This window comes from Dendrobates tinctorius, unplaced genomic scaffold (assembly GCF_039654945.1).
Source record: "Dendrobates tinctorius isolate UK_male_01 unplaced genomic scaffold, ASM3965494v1 ptg000028l, whole genome shotgun sequence".
Classification (NCBI taxonomy): Eukaryota; Metazoa; Chordata; class Amphibia; order Anura; family Dendrobatidae; genus Dendrobates; species Dendrobates tinctorius.
The window spans coordinates 18,511,683-18,524,588 of NW_027361696.1; the positions used below are offsets into that span (position 1 = coordinate 18,511,683).

At 46.6% G+C, this 12,906-nt stretch overlaps 1 protein-coding gene across 2 annotated transcripts in view; it reads right to left on the reverse strand.

Annotated features, from left to right (window-relative positions):
• Positions 1-733: 733 nt before the first annotated feature.
• Positions 734-12,906, reverse strand: part of VWA5B1 (von Willebrand factor A domain containing 5B1) — a 103,443-nt gene continuing 91,270 nt past the window's right edge. For both annotated transcript variants that reach the window (XM_073570364.1, XM_073570363.1), the window contains exons 17-22: positions 9,611-9,748; positions 8,970-9,098; positions 8,502-8,576; positions 8,290-8,359; positions 8,103-8,220; positions 734-5,883 (exon numbers count right to left, since the gene is read on the reverse strand). In XM_073570364.1, coding sequence (XP_073426465.1) covers positions 5,155-5,883; positions 8,103-8,220; positions 8,290-8,359; positions 8,502-8,576; positions 8,970-9,098; positions 9,611-9,748 — 1,259 coding nt within the window. In that variant the 3' untranslated portion in view covers positions 734-5,154. The remainder of the gene's footprint in view (positions 5,884-8,102; positions 8,221-8,289; positions 8,360-8,501; positions 8,577-8,969; positions 9,099-9,610; positions 9,749-12,906) is intronic.

Sequence of the window (12,906 nt, forward strand, 5' to 3'; positions counted from 1 at the left end):
AGATTGGGCCACGGTTACTAGTGGGGTACCACAGGGTTCTGTATTGGGCCCCTGTAGTGCAAATATAAAAATGGCTATTCTGAGTCCATATTGAAATATATAGAATGAATTCTGTATGTTACATAGCTGCATTTCTGATCAAACATTAACAGTTACAGCTATGTTTGTCATTGTAAAACATTAAGGTTTACTTAACCTCTGTCTGTTTTGGTTTTATCTAAACCCATGTGGCTTTTATATTGTTAGGGTTTACAACCCATTGTCTGATGATGCCATGTTGTCTGTTTCATCCAACCTTGAAGGCCGGCCACTGGATGGGTTGAGTGAAGCAAGTTACACATTAGTGTAATTTATTATACAAGGCCAGAGAAACATGACTTAGACAGAAGCAAAAACTGGATACCTGTACACATGTACAGTGTTGATACCTGCATAATTGGGGACGCCCGTGCAGTGTTGTGTATCTTCCAGGGATCTCTGTCTTGGTGTTGCTTCTCTGATATTCCAGACGGATGATGTTTAAAAGCCTCTTGGTGATTGATGATGTGAGTATACTGTATATAGTTAATTTTTATATATACCTATTCATTATGTGTATGCAATCATACTATCTAATCAAACTATTCCTTTAATTTTATACCTTGTAATAAAATTGCGTTATATCGCAAGTAGTAGCTTTCTTTAAAGACGTATCCGAACCTTAGTGTTAAAAAACTTGGCAATACAGCCGCCCTACTATTTAATATATTTATTAATGATCTAGTGGATGGCTTACACAGTAAAATATCAGTATTTGCAGATGATACAAAACTATGTAAGGTAGTTAACACAAAGGAGAACAATTTGCAACTACAGACAGATTTGAGTAAATTGGAGAATTGTGCTGAAAAATGGCAAATGAGGTTTACCACAGATAAGTGTAAAGTTATGCACATGGAAAGGAGAAACAGATGCTACAATTACTTACTAAATGGGAAACTGCTGGGGAAATCACACATGGAAAAAGACTTAGGCATCTTAGTCAATAAGAAGCTAAATTGGAGTGCCCAGTGTCAGGCAGCTGCCACCAAAGCAAATAGGGTCATGGGATGCAATAGAAGAGGTCTGGGGACATGAGATGAAAACATAATTCTCCCTCTGTACAAATCACTCGTGAGACCACACTTGGAGTATTGTGTGCAATTTTGGACGCCGCTGCTCAAGAAAGATATTACTGAACTTGAAAGGGTTCAAAGGCCGGCTACTAAAATGATAAATGGAGTTGGTTCACTACAATACCCAGAAAGGTTATCAAAATTAGGTCTATTTACTCTAGAAAAGAGAAGACTTAGGGGAGACCTAATATATATTTACAAGTATATCAGAGGGCAATACAGAGATCTCTCCAATGAACTGTTTGTACCAAGGACTGTGACAAGAACAAGGGGGCATTCTCTTTGTTTGGAGGAAAGACAATTTCTGTACCAGCATAGAAGAGGGTTCTTCACGGTAAGAGCAGTGAGACTCTGGAATTCTCTTCCTGAGGAAGTGGTGATGGGCAACTCACTGAATGAATTTAAGAAAGGAATGGATGCTTTTCTTGTGAGTAACAGTATAGAAGGTTACGAATAACAGAATATTATAGGTAGATGGTTGACCCAGCTTAGGGGAAGGAATTTTTTTCCCTATGGAGAAAATTGGCTTCTACTCTGTGGGTTTTTTGCCTTCCCCAGGATCAACAATGCAGCAGCTGCACTAAAAATAGGCTGAACTACATGGACATAAGGTCTTCCTTCAGCCTTAACTATGTTACTATGGTGTAAAGCCGCCACCATTGGACTCTGGAGGAAACATGTTCTGTGCAGTGACAGATCGCACTTCTCTATCTGCATCTAATGGAGGATTCTGGGTTTGGTGATTCCAGGAGGACGTTACCCCCTGACTGCTTTGTGCCCCCTGTGCAGATGGTGGAGGAGGATAATGCTATGTGCTGTTATCAGGGGGTGGCCATGAACCCCCAGATCCAGTGATGGAAAATCTTAATATTCAGCACAAGACATTGTGGACAATTGTAGCTTTAACTTTGTGGGAACAGATGGAGAAAGACCCTTATCTGCTCCCCATGACTGTGCACGAGGTCCGTACAGACATGTTTAGGGGAACATGAGCGGTCGCACAGACCCCCAGCCCCATCTAACAACGGAGATTATGAGCCCCCCCCAAGATCAGGGTCTGACCCCACAAATGCTCTTCTGGATAACGCCAAAATCTTGTAGAAATCCCAGAAGAGCGGGAGCCATTATATCTCCATATTAATATCTATGGATGTAGATGAGGACAGAGAAGCCCCCGGAGGTGGACGTGGTGGGGGGCACATACTTTCTCCATAGATTCCATCTGTCATGTGCCTTATGAATGACGCATCACTCGGGTAGGTCACAAAGTATTACTTTACTGAACACAAATCTGATGATACAAGATTCATAATGTTTGTTGCCGACGCACAGAATAACACTGAGAATATCTAATACCTGATACCAAATCCTCCGACAGCTGCAGTAAGAACCAAGCTGAATGACCAGAAGGCACGAGGGAGCAGCCCGACGGCGGCGCAGCAAGAGATGGATCAACTTCTACAAGTCCTGGTGGACATCGTGGATGTATGGAATGGGTCGGCAGCACACAGTGGAGAATGGACTTCGTTTCTATTTTTCACTATTCTCAATACCTCCGCTTGCTTTCTACAAATAGGAACATTTTCATCTACAGCCACTCTAAAAAGCTGCCCTCAAACTTCTCACAGCTGCGGGTTTGTTACAGTGGTATTCAGTCCATACAATCCTCTGTAAGCTGTGCTGCTCTAATGGTTTGTTACAATGCATCAGTCTGGGGTCCACACCATTTAGCTCACAGAGGATTGGCTGGACTTGATACTGTGACAAAGTCTCAGCGGTGACAAGATCAGACATTTTTATACTGGGATAGAAAGCAGAGCTCTTGATACAAGGTTAGAAAACTGTGAAACTAGATGACGTACACGTGGAGCTTTATTCTCAGCGCCCCTTTAATTGCGGTCAGTCCCTAGGTCCTCCGAAATGTAAAATGGCACAACTACTGGTTAGGGGAATTAAGAGACCACCAGGTGATGACAGTCCTATATGGGGCCTTTTTTCAGGTATTACCTGGCCCCATTGTGTTCAGGATGTTGACTGCGCGGTGCGATATTTTGGGGGTAGCGATTGTCATGACACTATGCCTGGAGTAGTGAATTAGGAGGGTACTTGCCTTACGTCAGGCAGCTACAGACTCAGAATTAGGGGTGTCAGCGGGATAAGAATAGGTGAGGACGGTGCCAGAATTGTGAGAAGTGAAATGTGTCTGTGCTGCAAACTCTGCTGGAAGAAGTCGTCGTGACGGCCTGGGCGAAAAGGAGAAGAAAAAAAAAGAACATCTCCCATTAGAAAGGACATAAGCTGTGAGTTTCTATCTATGACTGTACTGTCATTTCTTAATATGCTCTGATGATCTGGTACCTACTGTGATATGATCACCGTATAGCGGTAATATCAGTCTATGTATAGTGATTTCTATTCCATAACAGCATTGTTGTTAGCAGAGGTGTCCATTATACCCACTATAGATAGTCACAGGGGTTGGGGGCCCACTCATGTATTTGACTAACTATGCTTGTGTACGGAGCACAACGGTCATTTTACAAATTCTCCCCCTCCCCCACAACATGACGCTTGAATAAGACTGAAAAGGAGGAGAAGATTGACTCCGCTGAACTACCTGCCATTACTAATCATATAACTCATAGTCCTGACTCCTTACAATCAGCAAGTGTCAAGGGGGCGGAGCCATGAATCTCCTTAATGACCCTCCTAATGGAACAGGATGACCTTCCTCCCTCCAGCGTGGTGCATATATAAACTAAAGGCATGAGAATCTCTCTCTCCATCTATCTATCTATCTATCTATCCATATCTCCATCTATTATCTATCTCTCCATCTATAATCTCTACCCATTCATCTCTCTATTATCTATCTCTCCATCCATCCCTCTGTTATCCATCTCTCCACTATCTCTCTGTCGCCATCTATCCATCCATCAATCTCTCCATCCATCCATCTCTCCAACTATTATCTCTCTCCCTCCATCCATCTCTCCCCTCCCTCCATCCATCTATCCCTCTCTCTTTCCATTTCTCCATCCATTTATCCCTCCCTCCATATATCTCTCTCCATCCATCTATCCATCTCTTTGTGTGTAGACTTCAGTGGTACACTTCGCTGGTACATCGCTAAGTGTTGACAGTACCTTTACAGGAATGTTACAATGTGCGCTCAGCGTGTGATACAGGAAGACGACTTGTGTACAATTTGATCATTGTCGTGAGAAAGTCGTGAAACGCGTTGGAGTGAATGTGCGCAGATCGGGACATATAAGATCACAAAACAAGAAAGTAGATCTAATGTGCAGCTGAAACCTTCCCCCTCCACCCTACAAAAAGAAAAATCACCTGAAGCACACAGATGACAAAAAATCCAACGAGTTAACCTCAAACACAAGAAAAGTCCAAAACCCCATGCATAGAGCTTATCCCACATTCCTGCAAGTTATATTCCCCCAATAAGGACCCCACAGTACACAGAATATCACATGGCTGTTTACATTCAGGACGTTCTCACAGAGAAGACAGGAGAGGGCATGATGGGGTATCAAATGCCATCTCCAACCACAGACTGGACAAGAACCCGCAGCTCATACTCACACCTATAAAGCTGGAAGACCCCCACATAACCGGGGATGACGGGTACGTCACCAAAAAAGGGTGGGACAGACCACCATGAGCACGAAGGGGCAAAGGACCATGCAAGGATTGGAGAGCACACATAGAAGTACACAGACGGACGGTATCAGTGCTCGGCGTCCCCACCATGGGACTAACATGCAAACAGACCCTAACTACTGGTGGCTTCCATCACTCTGGTGGCAGACCTGTCTGTCCCTTACATGGCAGGAGGTCCCCTTAAATCCCCCTTGGTGCCACTGGCAGCGTCCTCTCCTGGTACCCACCCCACTAGTAGCACTGATACAACTCTTCACGACACAGCCGTACCACAACACACACACCGGGTGTTCACGACACCCCAGCCCCGTTGTCCCTTCCGCTACACGCTGCTCGGGTTGTAACACAAGACGTTGAACTGCAAATTTTCATCCCAATGCCGGAGCAACACAAAGAGCTGCTGCGCGGCGGACTTGATGGTGGCCAGCGTGCGTCCTTCAGGGATCTTCTGCCGGCACAGCCATCGGTCAGCCTTGGCGGCCAGTAGCTCCCACTCAATGAAGTAAGCAGCAGAGTTGTTCTCGAGCCAAGCCAGGGCGACGGCGGTGGCCCAGATCATGCTTTCTGGATGTGACCTTCGCTGCTCCTCAATGCTCTCCATCCACGACTGGACCTCAGCGCCATCAGACTCCGACCCCAATCCGCTGTCTGTGTGAATAGAGGTCGAGTCTTGGGCGCTATCAGGAGATGAAAAGCGTCTCACGGGCAGGACGGGGAGCGTCAGCTCGTTCTCGGACTTTGCAGATCGGGAGGGACTGTCCAAGGCGCTGCTGGAGAGGTGGCGTGTCCGCGACGGCTGCTGGCAGACATCTTCACCAAATCCATTCAATGTGGTGTGGTGGTCCTCGTCCGGGGCAAGAAACTGCCCCATGCCCGCCGCAGAGGGTCCGAGGTCCTTACGTGAAGGAGAAGAACCATGAGACATGGGGCTCAGAGTAGATCGGTGACTTGTGAACGGAGATGTCCACTTGAGTTTGTCCATCGGGATGTTGGACGCATCGGCAAAGGCCTGATTCAATAGGAAAGCGCCACAAGCCAACTGCAGAGTGACCTACGGGAGGGGCGACACCAAAACCAGGCATCAACTCACAAGGGTCAGTAAAGGGGCCGGTTTTACTTCCATCACTGGAAACAAGAAATTCTGCAGGTTCCTTCACTCTTTTTACAAGATCTCTGTTTGCTGTCAAAGAATTGGAAAGCTCATTCTTACAACTAGAGGATGAAAACCTGTCCCGAGTCCAGCAACAGGAGCAGAAATCTTTATCGTTTCATGACTTTGCTACAATGTATCGATAATGAATCCATCTGGAGACAGGAGAGTTGTCTGCAACAGTAACAAACTCTTGTTTTAGCGTTTCAGTTTTCACAATTCCCCTTTTAGTGAGGATGAGATGTAAATTCATGGATTAAAAAAAGGCTATTTCCATCCGCTGACAGCAAGCAGGGTTCTTGAAAATGGTGAGGAATAGAAACAAGAATGAAACCTTTCCCCTCTCCTGTCGGCAGCATCTCTATAAAATGTTCACAGACCTCTAAGAGCTGCATCTATTGTAAAGACCCGAGGTGGAGGGGGGAGATGCCGCTGCTGCTTCTCTGTTGCTGGGTACGAGGTTGCATGCTATGAGAGGGGAGAGGGAGTTTATCTATTCTTAGTGTCTCATCATAAGGAGTGGCCATGGAAATGAATATTTACAGTGGGGAAAAACGTATTTAGTCAGCCACCAATTGTGCAAGTTCTCCCAATTAAAAAGATGAGAGCAGCCTGTAATTAACATCATAGATAGACCACAAATATGAGAATAAAAATGAGAAAACAAATCCAGAAAATCACCTTGTCTGATTTAACAAGATTTATTTTGCAAATTATGGTGGAAAATAAGTATTTGGTCACCTAAAAACATGCAAGATTTCTGGCTCTCACAGACCTGTAACTTCTTCTTTATGGGGCTCCTCTGTCCTCCTCTCATAACCTGTAGTAATGGCACCTGTTTGAACTTGTTATCAGTATAAAAGACACCTGTCCACAACCTCAAACAGTCATACAACAAACTCCACTATGGTGAAGACCAAAAAGCTGTCGAAGGACACCAGAAACAAAATTGTAGCCCTGTACCAGGCTGGGAGGACTGAATCTGCAATAGGCAAGCAGCTTGGTGTGATGAAATAAACTGTGGGAGCAATAATGAGAAAATGGAAGACATACAAGACCACTGATAATCTCCCTCGATCTGGGGCTCCACGAAAGATCTCACCCCGTGGGGTCAAAATGATCACAAGAACGGTGAGCAAAAATCCCAGAACCACACGGGGGACCTAATGAATGACCTGCATAAAGCTGGGACCACCGTAACAAAGGCTACCATCAGTAACACAACTACGCCACCAGAGACTCAGACCCTGCAGTGCCAGACATGTCCCCATGCTCAAGTGAGTACATGTCCGGGCCCGTCTGAAGTTTGCTAGAGAACATTTGGATTATCCAGAAGAGTATTTGGATAATGTCATATGGTCTGATGAAATCAAAGTAGAACTGTTTGGCAGAAACAAAACTTGTCATGTTTGGAGGAGACAGAATGCTGAGTTGCATCCAAAGAACACCATACCTACTGTGAAGCATGGGGGTGGAAACATCATGTTTTGGGGCTCTTTCTCCTCAAAGGGACCAGAACGACTGATCCATGTACATGAAAGAATGAATGGGGCCATGTATCGTGAGATTTTGAGTGCAAAATTCCTTCCATCAGCAAGGGCATTGAAGATGAAACATGGATGGGTCTTTCAAGCATGATAATCATCCCAGGTACACTGCCAGAGCAACGAAGACCCCACAGAAAACCTTTGGCGGGATTTGAAAGTCTGTGTTGCCAGCGACAGGCCCAAAACATCACTGCTCTAGAAGAGATCTGTATGGAGGAATGGGCCAACATATCACCAACAGTGTGTGCCAACCTTGTGAAGACTTACAGAAAATGTTTCACCTCTGACATTGCCAACAAAGGATATATAACAAAATATTGAGATGAACTTTTGTTAATGACCAAATACTTATTTTCCACCATAATTTGCAAAATAAATCTTGCTAAATCAGACAAAGTGATTTTCTGGATTTGTTTTCTCTTTTAGACTCTCATAGTTGTGGTCTACCTATGATACTTTTTACCCCACTGTAGCTGCGTGAGACTGGAGCCCTCCATTAAACCTGCACCCATTACAGACAGCAGCAGGATCTCCGGGCCGAGAGGTCGTGCCCCCGAGGATCCTGGCACTCACCAGGGGCAAGTAGTCGATGTTTTTCTCGCTGTCGCTTTCCTCACTGCCTTTTCCGGGAGATTTAGTCATGAATCCTTTGGCGGCTCGGGTCAGAAGTCTCGTCTTATTGAGGCTCAACCTACGAAAAGATGACAGATCAGGAGTCCTGCCTGAGCGAATGTGAGATCTGCATCTGAGTGCGGGTTACCTGGCGGCAAACAGACTCTCTATGGACCTCTGAGAATGGGCTGAGGACACGGATGGACTGCGCGGGGCGGCTGAGAGACAAACACGATACGGATGAAGTCATTTAAAGAGCGGCTGCAGGAAATAGCGGTCACAACACCAATCACTTCCTATGAGGACCGTTGCAGACATGGCTCCGCCATCACTGTGCTCTGCAGTCTTCATAGTTCTCACCTTGTGGAAAGCTGCAGCGTTCCCATCCCGAGGACACTGGAGTGGTGCAGGGTGATATGGCGCACTCGTCTGCATCTGAAGGAAAACGACCGCGTTAACAGCTGGCATATATTATAGACCTGCTTTACTCCTCGCAGGAGAAGACCCCACATGACTTGTTTACCTGCAGCAGCCACTTGGGGACACTCACCTGGATTTATAAACTCTGTGCATTGAGCGCCACCTAGTGGGCGCAGCTTGTTGTCAAAATTATCTCATTTATCAGATTTGCACAATGTGAGCTGCTCACAGCTCTTACAGTGCGGTTATGGGCAGAAGGGGCTTCAGAGATTGGAGTTTTACTTCTGGGGGAGATCAATTTGCATATTTTTGCCCCAGTTCATTCCCGGTAACCGACTGGATCTCAACAGTAAGAAACAGTCCCCCAGGATAAAAATAGGATAAATTAACACGGCAACGATTTCTTACTGAAAAATCGATCATCTGAAGAGTCGGACACACATGTTGACTGCGATCGGCCCAGTCCGATGGAGAATCCTCGCAGGCGGCGACTTCCAGAGCTTAAGCTGCGCTGAGAGCCCTGTTTGAGAGCAGCACCTAGCAGGGAATGAGGGCATCCTCCTCAGTCAGTGCGAGAGGCCTCCGGACAACGACAAAGAAGGAAAGGACCAGACGAGAGACTCACAGTTAACACAGACAGACAGACGGGTGCTGGAGACATGGGGGTAAAAAGGGGGAAGGATGGGAAAGAGGAAGGATGGGAAAGAGGAAGGATGGGAAAGAGGAAGGATGGGAAAGAGGAAGGATGGGAAAGGGGAAGGATGGGAAAGAGGAAGGATGGGAAAGAGGAAGGATGGGAAAGAGGAAGAATGGGAAAGAGGAAGGATGGGAAAGATAAAGAGAAGAGGAGAATGATGGGAGACGTGGAGGGTGGAACAGGTGATGGGTGGAAGACGGGGTGAGAGGTGGAGGGTGAGAGACGCGTAAGTCGTTGGAATTGGTAGCGATAAAGCCAAAATCAAAAAGGTAGGATTAAGAAAACCTGGAGGGGAGCAGCATGAGATGCAGCATGCGGAGCGGCGTGTTCCTGCAGAGCGTTGTGCCGTTACCTGTGTTGGCATACTCCACCACGCTGGGCAGGTACGAGTTGCTGCTGAGGTCTACAGGAACGAACGCCGTGTACTTGCTGATGACATTACAGGCCTTGCTGGCGTTAATGGCGTTGAGCTGGAATCGACGTCCGACACCTACAGGGAAAGCACAAGGAGGTCAGTGACGGCGGACACATGGCCTGATGTGAGGGGGATTATTCTTGATCACTTGTGGGGGGCACTCAGTGGATTTGCCTAGATGTGGCTCCGTGTGTGATGTGTCACTTCATGAAAAGGAAGACCAGCCACTGAGGACCGGGGAAGCTGGACGACAACCCAGTGCAAGCTATAATGGAAACCAGACTGGTTGTCAGCAAGATGCAGCAGATATAGCGGCACCGTGCCTTCATCCAGGCAGAGAAGATCCTGACGCTCTCTGGGATTACAGAATATTAATATTTCATACAGAAAAATCCTTGTATGAAGATGGGGAAGGACACGATAATAAAGCGGTGCCAGGATCAACGCAAGCGAGTGAGAGATGTGCTGTTCCATCTAAGGTTATTATTGTATGCTTATATAATTGTGTTATGTTACCTTTCTTTGTATTCAGTTTTGCATTTGGTCTGCTGCCACCTGCTGTCCTTTTCTGTATAGCAGACGGCAGCTAACTAATTCTAGTACATGCCTCCCACTTCCAGGTCAGTGACTCCTTCTCTTCCTGCCGGTGGCCATTACTAGTTTCTTTTTCACCCGGGAGAGACACGCTTACCAGGCTGTGGAAGGCATCAGTTTTTTGACCACACACAATTTGCTAAATTTGCTGAATCATCTTGCTGCACACATCTTGCTGTACCACCTGGGTTGTTACACCTGCATTTCTGGAGAAGTACTGCATTACCAATCGCATGCTGTATGTCCAGATTTCCAATAAACAAGTCTGGACTTCACAATATCTGGTGTGTATCATCTCTCCGGACGCATGAACGCATGAACAGCAACAATGGTCCTGTCTGCTCTGCATCGAGGAAACAGAAGGTAGGAATCTCTCCCAGCCCCACTCAACTACACCTCCATTCACCTCATGTGGGGACAGAACAGTCAAAAAACTGCCTTGAAGCCCGGCAAAAAATCACCCTTAGATCCTAACCCGTCTGCTCGCTCACATACTGCAGCCCTGCTCTGCTAAGAAACTCTGCAGCGTCACCCCAGACCGCATTGTGCATAGAGACTGTCTGTATATTATACAACATTGCTGCAGATTGTCGGACTGCAAAACCACACAATTCTCTAAAAACACATTGGGGATCTCGTCAGGACGTCTTAACTAAGCTGTACTGCGATTTCCAGCCCCCAATTCAAAAGTTCAGTTTCTTAAAGAGACAGTGCACCTTAAATCAAAATGGCCGAAAAAGACCCTGCACAGTCTCCCACTGCTGAAACAGAGCAAATACTACCCAATACTGTCCATTATGAAGAGGGGGAAATGGAGCCAGCTTCAGAAACAGACCAAGACTCACGACCAAGATGCTCTGTCAAACCAACCATAAAGGCTGTCGAAAACTATCACAGTACAAAGGATGAGTTCAATGACAACCTGGACGACCTATGGGAAAGAGTCACCTCCGTCATGTCAAGCATCCAACGCCACAAAAATGATGCAGCGAGTCTACAGGACACTATAAAACAGCTAGACATGGCCCACGGAAGATACAAGAGACTATCCGCAAGGTACGTTGCCTTCCTAAAAAACTAATATTGATGAAGCCTCAACAGAATTAAGTAAAGTGGATTCCACAGAAAGAGAAAGGGACGCCGCTGTGCAAGATGCCAAAGATAAAGCGGAGCTCCGTATCGCTTATCTACAAGAAGCTGGATCTCACAGGTCAGGCTCATCCAGACACTCTTCTCGGTCATACAAATCATCCTGTTCAAGAACTTCAGCCCTCAGCGACAGAATCCTAGAGGGCCGTTTAAACACAGAGCGATCCAAACTAAGATGCTCCTAAACAGAAAACAGAAGCAGAGGCAGAAGCCAAGAAAGCAGAAGCAGAGGCAGAAGCCAAGAAAGCGAAAGCTGAGGCAGAGGCAGAAGCCAAGAAAGCGAAAGCTAAGGCAGAGGCAGAAGCCAAGAAAGCAGAAGCAAAAGCAGGGGCCCAAGCAAAGATCCTTCAAACAGAAGCAGAGGCTCGTGCAAAGATTCTTCAAATAGAAATGGAGGAAAAATTGCATTAGCTGAAGTAAAAATACTCGAGCAAGCATTGAAACAAAACCTCGACCCGATTTGCCTACAACCACTGGAAGAAGAGGACCCAGCTGTTCGTACCAGTGATTATGTGCAGAAACAGATATCTGCAGCACACACCTTCTCCAGCGTCGTTCAACCCAACAATGTGGAAACGTCCAAGTCAGCCCAACTTACGGTGCCAGTGTTACCCACAGCATCTGCAGAGACCCAAGACCAACACCATAATGTGTCCCTCGGGAGCAGCAATCATCACAAGACGACCACAAGATGCACTCCAGTCCATCTCCACAGTTCAAGCCGCAGTCATCAAAATCTCCAGAGGTTAAACCACAGCTCAACACTGCAGCAACATCATTCTACCCGGGAACAATTCACCCTTCCACGCCACACAGCTTATACGCCCGAGAGGCAACACAAGCTAACATGGTAACATGGTTGCCTGAGTTAGCCAGGTTTATGGTGAGCAAAGATCTAATCAGCACCAGCCTCTCAAAGCTTGACGACTGTGCAGAAAACTACAGAGCCTGGAAAGCAACCTTCAGGCCACCATTGCTGACCTCAATCTGTCTGCAGAACGGGAGCTCAACCTCATGGTAAAATGGTTGGGTCCTGACTCCACGAACCGTATCAAGAGTCTTCGGACCGTCTACGTGGGGCAAGCTGAAGCAGGTCTCGCTGCTGCCTGGCTGAGACTCGATAGAACCTACGGCAGCGCTGAAGCCATAGAAAAGTCCCTATTCAAGAGACTGCAGAACGTTCCAAGGATCAACCTTAAGGAAGCCCACAAGCTTCTGGACTTAAGCGATCTGCTTATGGAGCTGGAACTCGCAAAAAAAGACCCTCGTCTGTCTGGATTGTGCTACCTTGACACCGCCCATGGGGTGAACCCAATCGTCTCAAAGCTGCCACATAGTCTGCAAGAGAAGTGGGCAGTATGCATTTCCAGGTACAAAAGGTCACATGATGTTACCTTTCCTCCGTTCAATCAGTTCTGCAAGTTTGTTGACGAACAGGCCCAAATGAGGAATGACCCTAGCCTAGACTTCCTGGAGTCTAATACTACAGC